Genomic DNA, 17,068 nt, shown 5'->3' with positions numbered 1-17,068 from the left:
TTTAATAACCAAATTTAAGGGATCCTTGTCAAAATTGTTTGTTTGTAAAGATAAGCGCTCCACTCTCTCCTCCTTCTTCTTCTTCTATGAAATGTCATGCATGGGTGCTTCAGCGTTTTCAAACGTCTGCACAACGCATCTTCTGCAGGAAATGTTACCATTAGATAATGCAAATGCTAATAATAAGTAAGTCATATTTTCTGCAGAAGTCACAGTGTACAGACTTTTCAGGTTGTCGCATTTATGTTAAAAAATAAGCCGGTATATCGATTATCACAAATATTGATATCAGCCAAAGAGTAACTGCAACTAGTCTAATAATCTGGTTTTCTCTGCCATCTAGTAGTGACAGCATGCTTACTTTTTCCACAACCTGTAAAGCTGTGATGCCATTTGAAAGCTGAGTGTGGTCACAAGTACAAAAGACATGTATGTATTGTATGTCATACTTTACTTTATATCTATTCCTCAACTGCCTGTTTTTTTTTATTTCCCTGCATTAATAGGCCTCCGTCTGCTGAAAGAAATCTGCTTGGACTCTCCCCTGAGAAACGTTTTTTTACTGTGTGTCAGAAGGTGTTAGTATTTTGTGTAAAGAAGGATCTACAAATCCGAAACACAAACACTGCCTAACATTACTTACACCAATTTTCAGATTGACGTCCATGGAGCTAACCCAAATTCATGATCTTATAATCCAACTGTTCAGCCTGCTAAAAAAAAAAAAAGAAAAAAAAAAAGAAAGGGGGACACATGGCCTCGATGACGGTGACGTCAGCGCTGAGACGTTTTCTGATTGGCTTATTCAGATGGACAGCATGCCTTGACAGACAAATAGTGGTGCAGCCTCTGGTGCGTTCACCCATTATTTATCCTCTGAGTTTTTTGAAGCAGATTTATAAGTGTGTGGTGATCAGTTGGGATCAAATGCATGTTGTCCTGTATTTCTTTATCCGTCATCTGACTAAACAGAGGAAAAATACTGTAAATATTAAGAAGTCAGTTTCAGTTTGTCAGCTTTATTGGTGTAATATTCCATATTATATATCCTCTAAATTAGTAGATTTTTAGGCATCTTGTTTAAAAACTCTGCTGACTTTATTTCTGCTGGATTTGCTTACACATCAACCTGTAATCATTTTTTTTGGAGCGTCCAAAAATATTCCCAAATGTGAGTCCCCTGAGAAAAAACAGAGAAAAAAACACCACAGCAGGGAGCAAGAAAATAACTCTGCAATCATAAAGCCCTTCATTCGCTGTTCAGGTTTTACTTTAAACTGAAATCCTGCAAACACCAACAGGCAGAAACACAGACGAAAACATTAGATATGAGACACGCAGCATCAAAAGGAGCTGAGAAGCCTTTCGCATCAGACACAGAGCCTCCCCTCAGCCTCTGTGAGTCTGCATCTCTAAACCGTTGACCTTACAAATGAGCATGCTGCATCATTGTGAGAATTGGTGTTTCTGGGCGGTGCAAAGTGGAGTGGAGCACATCAGAGTGCAGGATATCTGAGCACAGCAGAGCGCAGAGAGGCAGGCACATCCGCCGCTGGAGGGATCAAATCTGTACCATCTGACGCTCAAGGATTTATGGGTTTAGTCAAAATTGCTTTTCCCACTGTGGAGATTAAGCACCGTAGGATGTTTTCCACTCAGGCCGTAGAATAGCCCAGTGTAGCTGCTGCTGCTGCTGCTGCTGCTGCTGCTGCTGCTGCTGTTTTTCCTCCTTCTTATCGTCTCCAGCGCTGGAGAAGGGAATGTCTCAGGGACGCAGAGTGCTCCAAACCCTGGAGGGGAGTAGATTCTGACTGACAGGAGAGGTTCGACCTCTGGGGAATGTGAACCATGCAGGTGGACGCTGTTCTTGTGCTGTTCTGTGTTTGGCTCGCGGGCGCAGCTGGGAAGATGGCCCAGTCGAGGGGTCATAAGCTGGAGACCTACAAACAGAGCAGGTAATGTCAAAGGAGTATTAAAGGCAAACACGGCAATGCATGTTTTTACTGTCTCAACAGGATGTGTGATTTAAATTAAGCTTCATTGTTAAAGCTCTTTCCCCCATAAGGGCTTTATTATGTTCTTATAGTTAGGTTTACACGATGTTGTCCAGTGTTTCCTGTGTCACCTGTGCTGCTCCCTCCCCCTCTAAAAACAGTCTTATTCAGACAGCAGATTGGAGAGGAGAGAGAGAGGGAGACCTAAATCCCCACATCTATTTATGTACTACTGTTGAATGCTGTGTTCTCTTGCCCCACAACTGCTGCAGGCCAGTTACTGACTGTTTTCCCCACCGGCAGCAGTTGTAGTCAATGTCATTTCCAGGTGACTATTTAGGCTAATTGCTGCCTCGTTAATGCGTCCATTGGATTAAATGTTTTAGTCGGGACTGAACTAGATCAGGGAATCGTTAAAGCGTCCTCAATTCTACGTATTATTGATTGAATTGAATGTGACGTTAAAGGTGATTTGAATAGAAAAGACTTTCTGTGTTTGTTTACTAGAATATCAGATGTTTTATGTTCTAAGAAATGTGACATTTATACTACAAAACCCTCAAATTCAGTTTGAACAAAGAACATAGGACCGCGTGTTATAAATGCTGATTACTTAAAATAATTCAGTTGATTTGGAGCTCATAATGAAGCATAGAAAGAAGGAACTGTGGAATCACTTAAATGAATTCAAGGACAGCAAATGTGTCAGAAGGAATAACGTTTTGAGAGCGTTGTATTCAATACCTGTGTGTACAAATTAGGACTGTGAGTAACAATTATTATTCTTTTATATGTTATTTTCTTTATTGTTTGGCTTCCTAAATGTGTGCAAATAGCAAAAAAATATAAAATCACAAGTTTCCACAGCCAATGGTGACAGCTTACAATGCCTTGTTTAGTCCAACGAACAGTCCAAAATCCAAAGATATTCAGTTTACTGTCATATAAGACAAAGAAACCAGCAAATATTTCCATTTAAGAAGCTGGAACCTGGGAAGTTTTGCCATTTTGCTATCAAAATAGTTGCAGATTTATTTTCTGTCAGTCGACTAATCTTTTCAGCTCTAATAAGAATATTAGATGCTTTATCACTGCTGTTAAGTACAGGGAGCATGTAGAGGTGCAGCCTGACACACTTGGCGGGGAAGAAATGTGACTTTTACACTTAGCATATTTTGAAGCACAAAAACTGTGTAAGGTGTTTAAAAAGATGAATGTTTACAAATTATTTAATTCCTTCAGATGGCTTTGAAGACCTGTTGAGAGCAGTACCTGATCTGTGAGCAGAGAAATAACACACTAGGGCTTCAAACTAATTTTTTATTGTTAATTAATTTTTTAGTTTATTGTTTGGTTGATAAAATGTCAGAAAAGTGTGGAAAAAGCCCTTCAGAGTTTTGTTGTATCCGACCAACAGTCCAAAACCCAGATAAGACAAAGAAAAGCAGCAGATCGTGACATCTGACAAAATGGAACCAGCAAATGTTTGGCATTTTTGCTTTCTTTATAAATAGATAAATAGATAGTTGCTGATTAATTCTGTTGATCAACTAATTGAACACCTTTTGATGGGTCCAAACATCTAAAGGTGTGAGCAGAGAAACAACACTCCAATCAAGACTTCACTCCAAAATCCACAAAAAAATCCAAATTAAAACGGGAATATTTGCTTTTATGTGATACTTTGAGAAATACACATTTTCTGTCATAACTTTCCCATAATAACCAGTGTAGATTGGACTCTTTTCCCATGTTTATGTACACAAATACAACCACACCCTTGTAGAAACATCAGCTCAGAGTTAAACTATGGCTTCAGGCCCCCAAGTGAGAAACTGTCTTTGCATTAATCTCTGGTGAGGATGATAAGATTTCCCCAAGCAGGCAAAATACAGCGCTGTACGCCTCATAATGCTATCAGCGTTGAATGACTTGCATGCACTTAATATATTCAACAAACCCTGTCAAATTATAATCTCCCTGCCGTTAGATACAGTATCTCTCTCCATGCTATAACTGATATTTATAGATCAGAGGAGACGTCAAACAGCAATCTGCTTATTTGAGTGAAATAAATGTGTTTGGCGTTACGTACCTGCTGGTTCTTATACACCACAAACTGTCAGAGTGCGTGACAAGGCGGGAGGGATCTTACTGAAGGGGCATTTGTGTTAAACAGTGCGAGGTTAAAGCTGTCTTTTTAAATCTGAACAATCCTCCATGAAATTACAGTAATTCAAAGTGATCATCTCAGCCCTAAGGTGATTAACATGATCATTAAGTATAAGAGGAGCACAATCGTAATCATCTGTGGAGAATCTTCAGAAGACAGAGAGCACAAGTGGCTCAAAGCGGCGCTGTAATCTCTAAGTACCAGTGTCGCCTTCTTATCAAATCTGTGCTTCACTGTTTTGGTTTTTTTCCTCCAACTAGTTAAAAGTCCTCTCACATCAGTCTTCTCTCTGCTGACACAGACAGAGTCTGAGAATACAAATCACATGTAAATCTCTCCTTCCTCTTTCAGCAGAAGGGGGAAAATCTCAATATACTTATGCAGAAGTCGAACTCTTCTTCTCCCTGTTTCTCATCACTCCACTCCTCCTCCTCTCTTGAGTGTGAAATTGCAAAAGCGGCTGGATGCTGTTGGCGTGGGTTGTGGGAGTTTTCACTCTATTACTTAGATTTTTTCTCTTCTTTTTTTCACTCGCTGCCTTGAGGAGGAAGAGCGGGGAGAGAGAGATGATGATGGGGGGGGGCAGAGTCCCACACAAGAAAAACATCTGAGGAGAAAACACTTCATGGATGATTTTGAGCAGTCGCTGAATGCCTCTTGGGTTAGAAAAACAACACATTTGGATGATTAAAATGAATCACCCTGCTTGTTTTTCACACTTACACATACACATAAGAATCTAAAGTCTAAAATTCTAAAGCATGAAAACTGTGAAAGTAACTCATTTAAATAAAATATCATAGATGCAGACTGCTGTAAACAGCCAAAATGCAGCAACTAACTAGCTACACATTAAGTCACAACTCAAGACCAGAATTTGACTTGTTAATTTTTATTTTGTCATATAGTTTTTTTTATACTATAGAAGAGTTCAATGAAAACAGTGTTAAACATGTAGTTACCACAATTTATAGCTAAAAACAACAAACTAAACAGTCAACTACACAGCTAGCTAAAGCGCCAAATCAAGCTAGCCACGGCTTGCCTTGACTAAAGATACATTTTCTTACTTTCCCCCCGAATTTCTCTAGTGAATAAAATATATAAATTTTAATGAACTAAGATCTTTGTAATGTAGTTCAGCAGCAGCCAAATCCAGTCATGGAGAATAAAAATCGCTAAACTATCCTGCTAAAAAGGTAGCTAGTCTAGCTTAGCAGAGTACCACTAATTGCCATCTCTTGACTACAGTGGAATTCACTGCTTGTGTGGGCGCCACATTACAATCACATCAATGCATTTTGTTTTTTGTAAGGTCTATATGTCAATGACTTTTGATGTAAAATGAGTTTAAAAACACAAAATTAAGACATTAAATTCATCTGTTACAGTACACTTCCTGTAAACTTTAAACCTATTTTTCTAAACTTCCATTTTTCTGTAGTTACTGCTCTCTGCCTTTTTATGGCAGCATACATTAATGTGTCCAGAATGACTTCTGCAAGAATCTGGCCCATTATCGCTGATGCAGCCCCTGCAGCCATGCATGTGGGTTCATGGCGGCAGAGCTGAAACAGCATCGGGCCACACAGAGCAGAGCAGTGTGCAGACAGGCCGCGGTCTGCTGTGTGGCGTAGGCACGGTAGAGAGGGGGATTGGAGATGCATTTCTGCCAAGAGGATTAGGAACCAGCTGCTGGATGGACGCAGACGAGTTGCACCCATTGCCCATCAGAACACAGCAGCTAGCACCCAGAGAAATCTGCGTCTTATTGTTTCATTTTGCTTTTGTTGTGTATTTTTCTGTTTTTGTGCTGTCCCTTCATCTCTCCACCCCTCTCTCTCTTCCTCGGTGGTATTTCCCTAATGCATGTCTGTGGTTGTAACAGGGATTTGGCCCTGTCTGTCGCAGCATGCTCTACTCTAATAATCCATTTTAGGGTTTTTGGAATACTTTTTTTCCCTCTCTCTCTTTCTGCTCATGGCCTGAAAAGGCTGCCTAAGAGACAAGTACACAGCGGCAGCCCGCTTGAAAAGTGACACCAGAGAAGAGCTGGCTCTCTCTAAAGTGGATGTGATGACGAAATGCTCTTTTGCCCTTTGTGCGATTTGTGGATAAAATGAGTGTGATGTAACAGGATGTACCTCATTGACAAGTGAGAAGCATCACAACAAACAACTATTGTTCTGACTCCAGACCCATTTAGGCTTGAAAGTCACATACATCATTATTTCAATTATAACATAATTATTTTCATTTTATTAATTAATCAAATCATCTTTCAGTTTATTAAACCACAGAAAATAGTGAACAATGCCTAATATAATTTCACAGAGCCTATCATGACATATTGAAATAGCTTGTTTTTTCCAACCAAGATATTCAGTTTAGTTTTAGTATTTCTGCCTCAAAAATTACTTAAATGATTGATTTATCAGAATTGTTGATGATTCATTTTCAAAAACCAACGATATTCAGTTAACGATATTCAAGAAAAGCATCAAATCCTCTCATTTGAGGAGCTGGAACCAGCAAACATTTGGCTTTTTTGCTTAAGGTATGACTTAAAAAACAATTATTCGATTGTCAAAATAGCTGCAGATTTTACGTTACATTACATTACATATAATACATTATTTAAGTGAAAATGGAAAAACCTTGTAAAGAGAGCTGAAAAGACAACTTGCCTTGTGTGACATTTATGTATTTGTTTATTACTGTTTGTTGACTATCAGGTTGCGAAGAGAGACCAGAATGGATGGGGGTGGAGGTCATAAATCTGGGGGGTGAGTTTTACAAATATTTAATTAAAACATCATCATAGTAATATTGATTCCTTTGCTAATTAATTTTGACATGGAAAAACAACAGCGTTACATATCCCGGGAGACTCATTATGACCACGTGTCTTTCTTTTTGTTTTACAGCCCAATTTACAAACGAAGTCCAGACATGACAAAATCTCCGATGACAAAATCTGAGCAGCTCCTGAGAATAGACGACCATGACTTCACCATGAGGCCAGCGTTTGGAGGTCAGAGAGCGAATTTCAGATTTAAGCGTTTTAAATAAAAGTGTTTGTATTTACATAGCTCAGACATGCTGGGTGCAACTTAGTCTGGAGGCTGTAGAGGCTGCATGCTCAGTCATCAAGTGCAGCTGGATAAGATCTGGTCATTGGTTCAGGCCAAACTGTCCTTTAAACATTAAGCTCTTGCAGCTCTTAATTACACCATCCATGCAAGCTGTGCTGGAGTTTCCAATTGCAAGTCAATTCTGTATTAACACAAGAGTGTTAATACACGTCTTTTGCATCACTGTATATTAGAGAGATTTGATGCCAGCTTTTTGGACTGTGGGATTATGCTGAGATGAAGGCACACATGCTTTTGTTTTTACTAGAATATAGTAATGGAATATATATTTTAATCTTTTTTGCTGTCTGTTTGTCTTTTAAGGCAAACAACCACAAAGATGAGAGCTGTATTTAACTAAAAAAAAAAGAAAACAGCCACAAGGGCTTTCACTTTGAAGAGGGAACGCATGCTGGATTCATCAGACTACTTTTAATTACAATCTGCTGCTGAAAACACAGCCGAATGACCCGTGCAGAATCCTTTTGTTGCGTCCGATTTCTACCATCAAGTGAGTCTCAGCTGGAAGGGGAAAAGAGAGCTGGATTTCATCCACCGCTGCATCAACTTTGATCCATTGTTGTGACCTAATTGCACTTGTGTACTATTGGAAGAGGATGATGCAGACCAGAAAGGCTGAAATAGGTCAAAAGTAGAATCCCAGCCAGACCGACACAGTCGAGGCACAGGCAGTCGCTCTATTTATGTGTGATTCATTGTTCTTTTGGAAACGTGATTTACAAAACAAACAGTCTCTGCTGTGGCCATGTTGACCCGGCAGAGACAAGCTTCTATGTTGAAAAATAACACTTCTGCTCTTGTTATGCAATTCTGACGTGAGTCCATTCTTTTTTTTCAGGCCCTCCAATTCCTGTTGGAGTAGATGTTCAGGTTGAAAGTCTGGACACTATCTCCGAGGTGGATATGGTGAGTATGAAACAGCTTTAACAGGTTACAAGAGAAAACACCAGTAGTACTTCTGTACTGTAACTTAAGTAGTAGATTTTGAATGCAGGACTTTTACTTGTAATGGAGTATTTTTACATTGTTGTATTGGTATTGTTTATATCGTCTGAGTGCTTCCTCCACCACTGTACAACACGCTAGTTTCTTTTCTGCCTACAGGACTTTACCATGACACTGTACCTGCGTCACTACTGGAAGGACGAGCGGCTGTCGTTCCCGAGCACCAACAACCAGAGCATGACCTTTGACAGTCGCCTGGTGAAGAAGATTTGGGTTCCCGACATGTTCTTTGTCCACTCCAAGCGCTCTTTTATCCACGACACCACGACTGACAACGTCATGCTGAGGGTTTACCCTGACGGCAACGTCCTCTACAGTCTCAGGTAAACACATCGGCAGGAGCCTGTTTTTGTGTTAACTTAGCCAAGAAGCGCTAGCTCACAGCAGGAGACCCAGTCCTGAAATCTTCTCTAAGCAGTTTATATATTTGAAAATAGACAAAGTTGTTGGTCATTCATCATAGAAAAAGAAGACAGTTTATTTTCCTGTATGTTAAACATCACAATAAAAAAGCTTTTTACAACAGACACATTAAAAAATTAAGCAAAGCCAGATACCAAAATACACCACATGAAAAGATCACATAGCAGTCAATGCTAAAGGTCACTTCTGATTTGCTTCGATGATTTTAACAGCAGGTGATGCATTTTGTGGAACAACATTTCTGTATCACTTGATGGTCAGTGTAGCAGACGGATGTGACAGTTAATCAGAGGAGAAATGCCAAATGCTTGTGACTTGTGCCAGTTCACTGCAGGGACTTTTTAACCGCTATTTAATCTGGAAAGTCATTTATGAACACATTTACAAAGACAGTGTGGGATCAGGTCACGTGATGGGGAATTGGGGGAAAAGGGGGAGAAGTGAAACAACACTGCAGGAAGACAATACAACAGGAAAACTGAAAAGAAAATATTCAACAGCTGCAGACAGTAGAGTTGCACAGTGATGCGTCAGAAAGACATGTTTAAGCACTCAATGACAAATTGTCAAGCACAAAACACACAGCTTGAGTCTCCATTCCTTCTATTTTATTTTATGTTTTGGTCAACTAACAAAGCAGCCTGTATACAATCACAGCTGGTACTGGAGGGAGTTGAATTACAGCGTATGTTTTTTCTTTGTGTCACTGCTGTTCGCCCTGCAGAGTCACTGTCACTGCCATGTGCAACATGGACCTCAGCCGCTTCCCTCTGGACACCCAAACCTGCTCGCTGGAGATTGAGAGCTGTGAGTGGATTCATCAAAAATATGAACAAATATTCAATCGAGCAAAATACATGATAATTCCGTATGAATATTTATGGTTCATGTCTGGATTTTGATGGATTTTGAGTTTTCATTGAGCGCCACCATCGTGTCAAAGTTTCTTCCTGACCACCATTTTGGCCCATGACAAACCATCTGAAAAACTGTCTGGATTTCCACGACATCTGCTTTCATATTCTTTTTTTAAATTTCCATTTTGGACATTATATGAACTTTTGTCTTGCGCCCTCCTCAGGCCATATCAGGCCATGAAAGATTTTTAAGCACTTTCATGCTTCAAAGAGAATATATTGCCTTAATGTTAAGACCCTCTCCTCTAGCATCACCCCCTCGGCTCCTCTACTAGTGAGGCTCAAAGACTCGCAAAATCAGCGGGTGTAATGGACATTGCAGTCTCAAGGGACTGCTATTGGTGCTTCAGAATTGTAGTCTTGTCTCATTAGATTTTGTTCATGTTATCATCCAGCATTGTTCATGCTAAATCTGTCCTGATGCACCTACTTCTACTCATTTTACCTACAGATGCGTACACAGATGATGACCTGATGTTGTACTGGAAGAAAGGCAATGAATCCCTGAACACAGATGACAGGATATCACTGTCCCAGTTCCTCATCCAGAAATTTCACACCACCACCAAGCTGGCTTTCTACAGCAGCACAGGTGCTATGATCCACAGCACAAGCACTTCTAATAGACACAGTAAACTGAACTGATTATGCAAATGAGCCAAATGTGTACATCATGCATGTAGTAACTAGATCACAATTGAATTACAACTTCAATGCATCTCATTTTACTTTAGAAGCCTTTTCCAACTAAAGGACAGGGTCCTCCTTACAGGACATCGGTGTCCCTTGAATGTCACACCAAGAAGAATGTACTGATATTTAATCCTCACTGCGAAACGAATTGAATCAAACTACTGCCAACCACTTGTACGCTGTTGGAGAGCCACTGCGAGAGCCCTGCAGCCTTCTCATAACCACATGTCACTTTCTAGCTCAGAAGACCAACCTGAAGCATAAAAAGGATTTTGTGTGCTATCTCTCACTGACGCAATAGCTGGGAACCTCTGCTTCGAGTGTGTACAGTGTATCAGCAGCAAACACATGACAATGTGTGTGTAACAATGATATTTCTCCTTCCCAGGCTGGTACAATCGTTTGTACATCCACTTCACCCTCCGGCGCCACATCTTCTTCTTCCTGCTGCAGACCTACTTCCCCGCTACTCTGATGGTCATGCTGTCCTGGGTGTCCTTCTGGATCGACCGCAGGGCTGTCCCCGCCAGGGTGCCACTAGGTAGGATAGAGTTTCCTTCTCAGGGCACGGCCTTAACAAAGAAACTAGCTCCGCAAAAAAATTATTGAGTTTGAAATTTTGGGAAATATGCTTATTTGTTTTCTTACCAGGAGTTAGATGAGAAGGTCGATACCACTCTCGCGTCAGTACTGTAAATATGAAGTTACAGCTAGTAGCCAGCTAGCTTAGCTTAGCATAGCATAATAATTGGAAACAGGGGGAAACAACAAGCCAGGGTCTGTCCAGACAGATTAATTAACACATTATGTCCTATTTCGTTCCCAGGCAACAAGCTGAGATTACTGGAACAAAAATCAGAAAACTGCAAATTGTTGTTGTTACACAGAGGGTTTGTATGGATAACGGGTTAATTAGTGAGTGGTAGGTGGATTTTTCCAAGAGGTGGTTAGTTTAGCTTAGCATAAAGACTGGAAGCAGGGGGAAACAGCTAGCCTGGGTCCGTTAGTACAAGAAATAGTCCGGCACATAACCCCCCATAAAACCACAACTTATTGTTTTTACACAAACAAGATACAACTAAGCTAAGCTAGCCGGCTCCTAGCTTCATATTTACCGTACAAATGTGAGAGTAGAATCGATCTTCTAACTCTCTGTATGAAAAGGGACAGAAGAGAAGGTTAATTCTACCTGTGACTAGACAAAAATCTGAGAAATAAATTCCATAACAGGAATTTTTTTTTTTTGTAATTTTCTATCTGACCTCTCACATTTTTCCTGTGACCCTTTCAGGGGGACTGGTGGCAGAAATAGTGAGTAGGGGGTCTGCTCTTACAACATAACTTCTGGATTATGGCTCTCACATAAGGAAGCATTTGCCCTGCTGAAGTGTATAGAGGAAGTCATTTCAATAACGTCAGTCATATTTGTTTTTTTGTTTTGTAGCTGACCTCTGACCCTCCTGTGTAGGTGGGAGATTACAGAACTTTCCTTCAGGGATCAATAAAATACTATATCAGATTAAAAAACAAACAAGTACGCAAATAATATGCATTAAAATGTATTACGGCAGCACAAAATATAAAAATATTCTCATGTCCAGCCCTTTCTGTGATATTTAACATTCAGTTTTATCTTCCCAACCTGGTGATCCAGTAAATAAAACCTGCGATGTGACTAAACTGTTTGTGTGTTTCACTCCAGGCATCACCACAGTGTTGACCATGTCCACCATTATCACCGGGGTCAATGCCTCCATGCCGCGGGTCTCCTACATCAAGGCGGTGGACATTTACCTCTGGGTCAGTTTTGTCTTTGTCTTCCTGTCGGTGATAGAGTACGCGGCGGTCAACTACCTCTCCACCGTACAGGAGAGGAAAGAGAGGAAACTGAGGGAGAGAGTAAGTGTTATTTCATGTGACTTTTCTCTGTGGTTGTCCGTCGCCTGCAGTTAAAAACACAGTTAACCTTTTAATGATTCACAGTGACAGACATTCTGCATGGACAGTTAAACATTACCAAACCAGTGTAATCTCTTTTATTAAACACTCTCGTTAATTAAACTTGATGTCCTGGTCTCTCCTGAGTGCAACATTGCCAATCTTAATTTTTGCCCAAAATGTTACAAAGACGAGGGGTCCTCTGGACGTTTTGACAGTAAATACAGCTTTATTCTCATCAAGTGATGAAATCACATCTCTGTTCACACAGGGAGTAAACAATGAATGTGTGACCAACTCATTCTCTTCCTTTTTTTTCAGTTTTGCAAGTAAAAATAAGGAAGCAAAAGTTACTGTGATGTTTCGTATAAATTATGAATTATGAACAGTTTGACTGAGCAACAAATGTTCTTGTTTTCCTTGTTTGTTGTTTTTTTCCCCTGAATATAACCCTCACAACAAGAAAATATGAGTCGAAACGTTCAATTATTATCCCTTTCATGCATGAATTATGACAGCCTCAGTCAGGATTTTTTTCCTAAGTGTTTTTATTTCTCTTTAGGCATGAAAAAAACAATTTAACTTCATTTCTTTCAAACGCTCATTTTTCAAAGTTCTTCACATGTCCACTCGGGTGGACAGCATGCGTTTGAGTTTTCAACTGAAGAAATATGTATTTAACACACCAATGAATAAAATGGAAATTTTAACAATTGTATTACTCCTTAGTTGTTACTTGATGTTACCAAATTTTATTTACCTGCAAGGGTCTCCTACTATAGAAGGATTGGCAAGTTATTCCTGAGCTGCTCAGCATTTCTGGCCTTCCGCTGGCCATCTTGGTTTGGACATTTGTGTTGCGCTTACAATGGCTGGCCAGTGGGTGGCAGTGTATGGGATGACGCACTAGCGTCCACTGTGGTGGTTGATGTGCAACTATACCATTAAAACCCATGCATATACAAGAAAACAGCTTTTGAATAGCTGTCCACTGTAGTGACCACTATGCGTGAAAGGGTTATATTATGTGTTCACATTCACATACATTTCCACTACCCTGGCAGTCTGGTAGACTTCTACATGGCAGTAGTGTCCCACAGGTTGAACAGTGGGTGGTAAAAGGTTAAAAGTGGAATAAAAATACTTAAAGGGATTATCAAAAAAAAAGCTTTAGCTCAAACGTAAATTTACCATAAAGCTTATATCACTTTAGAGCTCTCTCCAGGCTGATTTAAATTTTCTAAATGTTAAATGGTCCACTGTTTCTAGTTGTTGAGTCCTGTAATAGCTACAAAGGCATTACACGCTCTCTAAGTCAATTTAGGACAAGACTGACCTGATTTTATATTAAAATATTTTACACGTGAAAATATTTCTAGACCGGTAGAAACATGAATTAATAATTTACGGGCATTTCCAATAAACGGATAAATATTTTCTAAATTGGCTCACTTTAAGCTCTCAAGGCTATGGCAAATTATTTCTGGGACTACAGCTTGTGTACTATATTGCTATTCTTCATCTGCCAAATGCTGCAGCATATGGAGCCAAATTGCCCACATACCCCGGGGAACATTTCCAGCACAAACATCCTTTGATAAATGTTTCATGTTATTTAAAGTTTAAAGGCCCTGAGTGTGCAGAAAAATTATAAACATTTAACAAAATTATGTATTTATATTGTCGTCTTAGTTTGTTTTATGACTTTACAGAAGTAGTGTTTACAAAAAGCTGATTTAAAAGTTTTAAAATTACTTTTTGTTTTCTATTTACCTCAGCTGCCGTGTACATGTGGCATTGGCAACCCTGATGAGATGATGATCGACCCCCAGATCACTGGCTACGGGTCTATGGATATCAACACCACAGGGAATTATGGGATGCCAGAGAACGGCGGCCGCCAGGAGCGAATGTTGGCCCAGGTGGCTCTGAATGACCCGCAGATCACAGGCCAAGTGAAGCCATCCAGAGGCTACGTGAACATTTGGATAGACACCCACGCCATAGACAAGTACTCGCGGGTTGTGTTTCCTGGAGCGTACATCCTCTTTAACATCATCTACTGGTCCATCTACTCGTAACGCGGGATGCAGAAGTAGATCCTCTGTGAGAGTCGTCCATAATGAGACTCCAGGTGCTTGGCTCATTTGTGAAAGAGCAGGAAAATAACATTACATTTGATGCTTTTCAGACAGAGAAACTGCTCATAAGATGCATGGGGACCATTGACAGATTGGTGAACCATTGCCTTCTTGACCCAGCCACTTAAAACTGAAGAGTTGAACATTGTCGTTGGTTCTGTCACTCCATCAGATCTGTGTGGTTTCATGTTGTAACTATAGTGCTGTTGGTGGAAAGACGTTTGTTGTCGCCTGAGGACTTACTACACAAGGAGATGCACAAGCATGGACCTGTGTAATTGTGCAGTTTAAACTCAGCTACATTTCAGTTCTTGATGCAGTGACTCTTTGACCTCATTTTCAATACAGAAAATGTTAACTGAAACAGATTTCTGACCTTGCAAGTGTATGGACCGATTCCCTCTCCATTGCTTATGAACTAGACTTGACAATCAATGACAAACTAAAAAGCTTTTAAGGAAGAGTTCAGCTTATTTGCTTTCTGGTGGAAATTTAGATGAGAAGATTGACACCACTCTCATATCTGTCTGTTAAAATATAAAGCTACAGCAAACAGCCAGTTAGCTTAGCTTAGCACAAACACTGTAAACATGGGGAAACAGTTAGCCTGGCTCTGTTCTCAGGTAAACAATCCATCTACCAGCACCTCTAAAGCTATTTAACGAGCTATATCTAGGACCAGTAACTTCTTGGAGTCTCCGCTGGTTGCCTGGCAACTGGCAAGGCAAGAAATAGTCCAGGACATAACATCCCCCATAAAACAGCAACTGTTTTTGTTCGGATTAAAGAGATGTGTCAATTTGTGAGCTTTAGAGGTACTGGTAGGCCAACAGAGCAGGCTAGCTGTTTCCCCTTGTTTCCAGTCATTGTGCTAAGCTAAGCTAAGCTAAGTGTCTCCTGGCTGTAGCTTCATATTTACTGTACAGACATGAGAATGGTATCAATCTTCTCATCTAACTCTTGGTGAGAAAGTGAATAAGTGTCATTTCTCAATATGTGGAACAATTCCTTATAAAAACCTGATAATCAGATTATTCATAAAGTAAAATTTTTTCTTTTGCAGCACGTTGATATGATTCAGTATATATTACACTTTCTTGTGATCTTTGTATCAATGCAATTATTTTGCTGTGAAGCTACTTACTGCATTGATTTGTGTGATTTCACGAAGTTTAGTAAAAAGGCAAAATAATGCAGTCTATTAAAATCACAAATGTAAAGATATATGTTTAGTAAATCCCAAACACTGATTATGGTACTGACTTTTTTAAATGTCCTTTTTTTCTTCTTTTTTTTTTGAATACAACTGAAGCTCATCTCCTCTGTTTGGTGTTGTGAGGCTTTGAGGTTCACTGTGACCTGTTAGTTGCTAGTTTTATCGTATTTTTCAGCTTAAAACAACTTTCTACTTTGTTAGGCAAAAGATATATTAAAAATATCTTTTGGTGGTTTATGACAATTAATGACCAAGCATACAGATACTTAAATTAAACTCTGGAAAAATGTTATATATGAGAAAATGTTTAATAAATGTTTTGTTTTCTGAACATATGAAAATTATTGGAGCAGAACAACACAATCACAATACTGTATATTTTAAATCTCATTTAAATACATATATTTAGTTTGTACAAATGGAAATGGATTGATGGCTGAATATTGCTTCTGCAGACATCAATCAATTAAAACTAACTAAATACACGAACAAACAATTTGGTGACATTTTTCTGGTACGACCTCTGAAGTCTTGGTCCCAAATTTGTATTCCATTTTCCTGCTTCTTCCTCTACAGTATATTTAAACAGCGCTGCAGGATGAGCTTTCACAGTTATTAGGCATTGGATTGCTACCAGCTGGAGGGTCTCTCTTCTCTCTGAGGCACAGGTCGGATTGCTGATGAGCATTCGTACCAAATAATATAAACTGCCTTTTCTATAATACAATTAACTGCTCACGTGATGTAAAGAGACATAACATTACACCTATTTTTTAAAACTATGTCTCTGATTGTTGTGGATTATGTTCAACAATGTTTCTATTTTTTTTACTTTTGTTTTAACCCAAAGGGCATGGTGACAATTCAAACTTGCACCATTATCCTTCAAAAAACATGAACAAAGGCATTGCTGCAGCAGAAAGACATGAAAAGGAACAACCATTAAAAAGATGTCCAGAAGCTGATTTTCCACCACATCTGTGACCTCTCTCGGGAAGCGGAGGTGTTGAATCGACCTATGTGCTGGTGAGAGCATGCCAAGAAATCTAAATGAGTGAAGAGGTCAATGGGACTGTTTAAAGACGCAGAACTGAAAGAAATACGACTTCCTGATCGGGAAGTAAATATGGTCAAGAGTGGAGATTACATTCTGTATAAATACTGTTATTTCAATTATTTTGTTAAATTTAGTTTAGGCATCACAACATTGAGAACATCAAATCACAAGAACGTCAAGGATACCACAATAAAGTTTTAGGCTTATTTCAGTTGTGGTTCTTGATATAAGGATAGCAAAGATGTAAAGACGCCGGGTGGATGGGCAACATCATACTACCAACACAATAAATAGTTACAGTATATCAAATCAATTTTATTTAATGTGCAGAATCACCATGCAGTATGGCCCCAATA

General features: G+C 39.5%; 1 protein-coding gene across 2 annotated transcripts; it reads left to right on the top strand.

The window, feature by feature from the left end:
* The first annotated feature begins 1,839 nt into the window (after positions 1–1,839).
* LOC139297368 (gamma-aminobutyric acid receptor subunit rho-1) lies at positions 1,840–14,379 on the top strand. Of its 2 annotated transcripts, none has more exons than XM_070920002.1 (10): positions 1,840–1,955; positions 6,903–6,953; positions 7,095–7,201; positions 8,161–8,228; positions 8,427–8,650; positions 9,475–9,557; positions 10,119–10,259; positions 10,749–10,901; positions 12,063–12,259; positions 14,077–14,379. In XM_070920002.1, the coding sequence occupies exons 1-10, from the start codon at positions 1,849–1,851 to the stop codon at positions 14,377–14,379; spliced, it is 1,434 nt and encodes a 477-aa protein (XP_070776103.1). In that variant the 5' UTR covers positions 1,840–1,848. The 2 variants fall into 2 exon arrangements, with proteins under 2 accessions (XP_070776103.1, XP_070776104.1); XM_070920003.1 differs by having other exon boundaries at positions 1,849–1,955; positions 6,903–6,945; positions 7,088–7,201.
* The last annotated feature ends 2,689 nt before the right edge of the window (positions 14,380–17,068 follow it).

The sequence above is a fragment of the Enoplosus armatus genome, chromosome 15, assembly GCF_043641665.1.
Source record: "Enoplosus armatus isolate fEnoArm2 chromosome 15, fEnoArm2.hap1, whole genome shotgun sequence".
NCBI classification, from domain to species: Eukaryota; Metazoa; Chordata; class Actinopteri; order Centrarchiformes; family Enoplosidae; genus Enoplosus; species Enoplosus armatus.
This window is presented reverse-complemented; position numbering and strand designations above follow the sequence as displayed.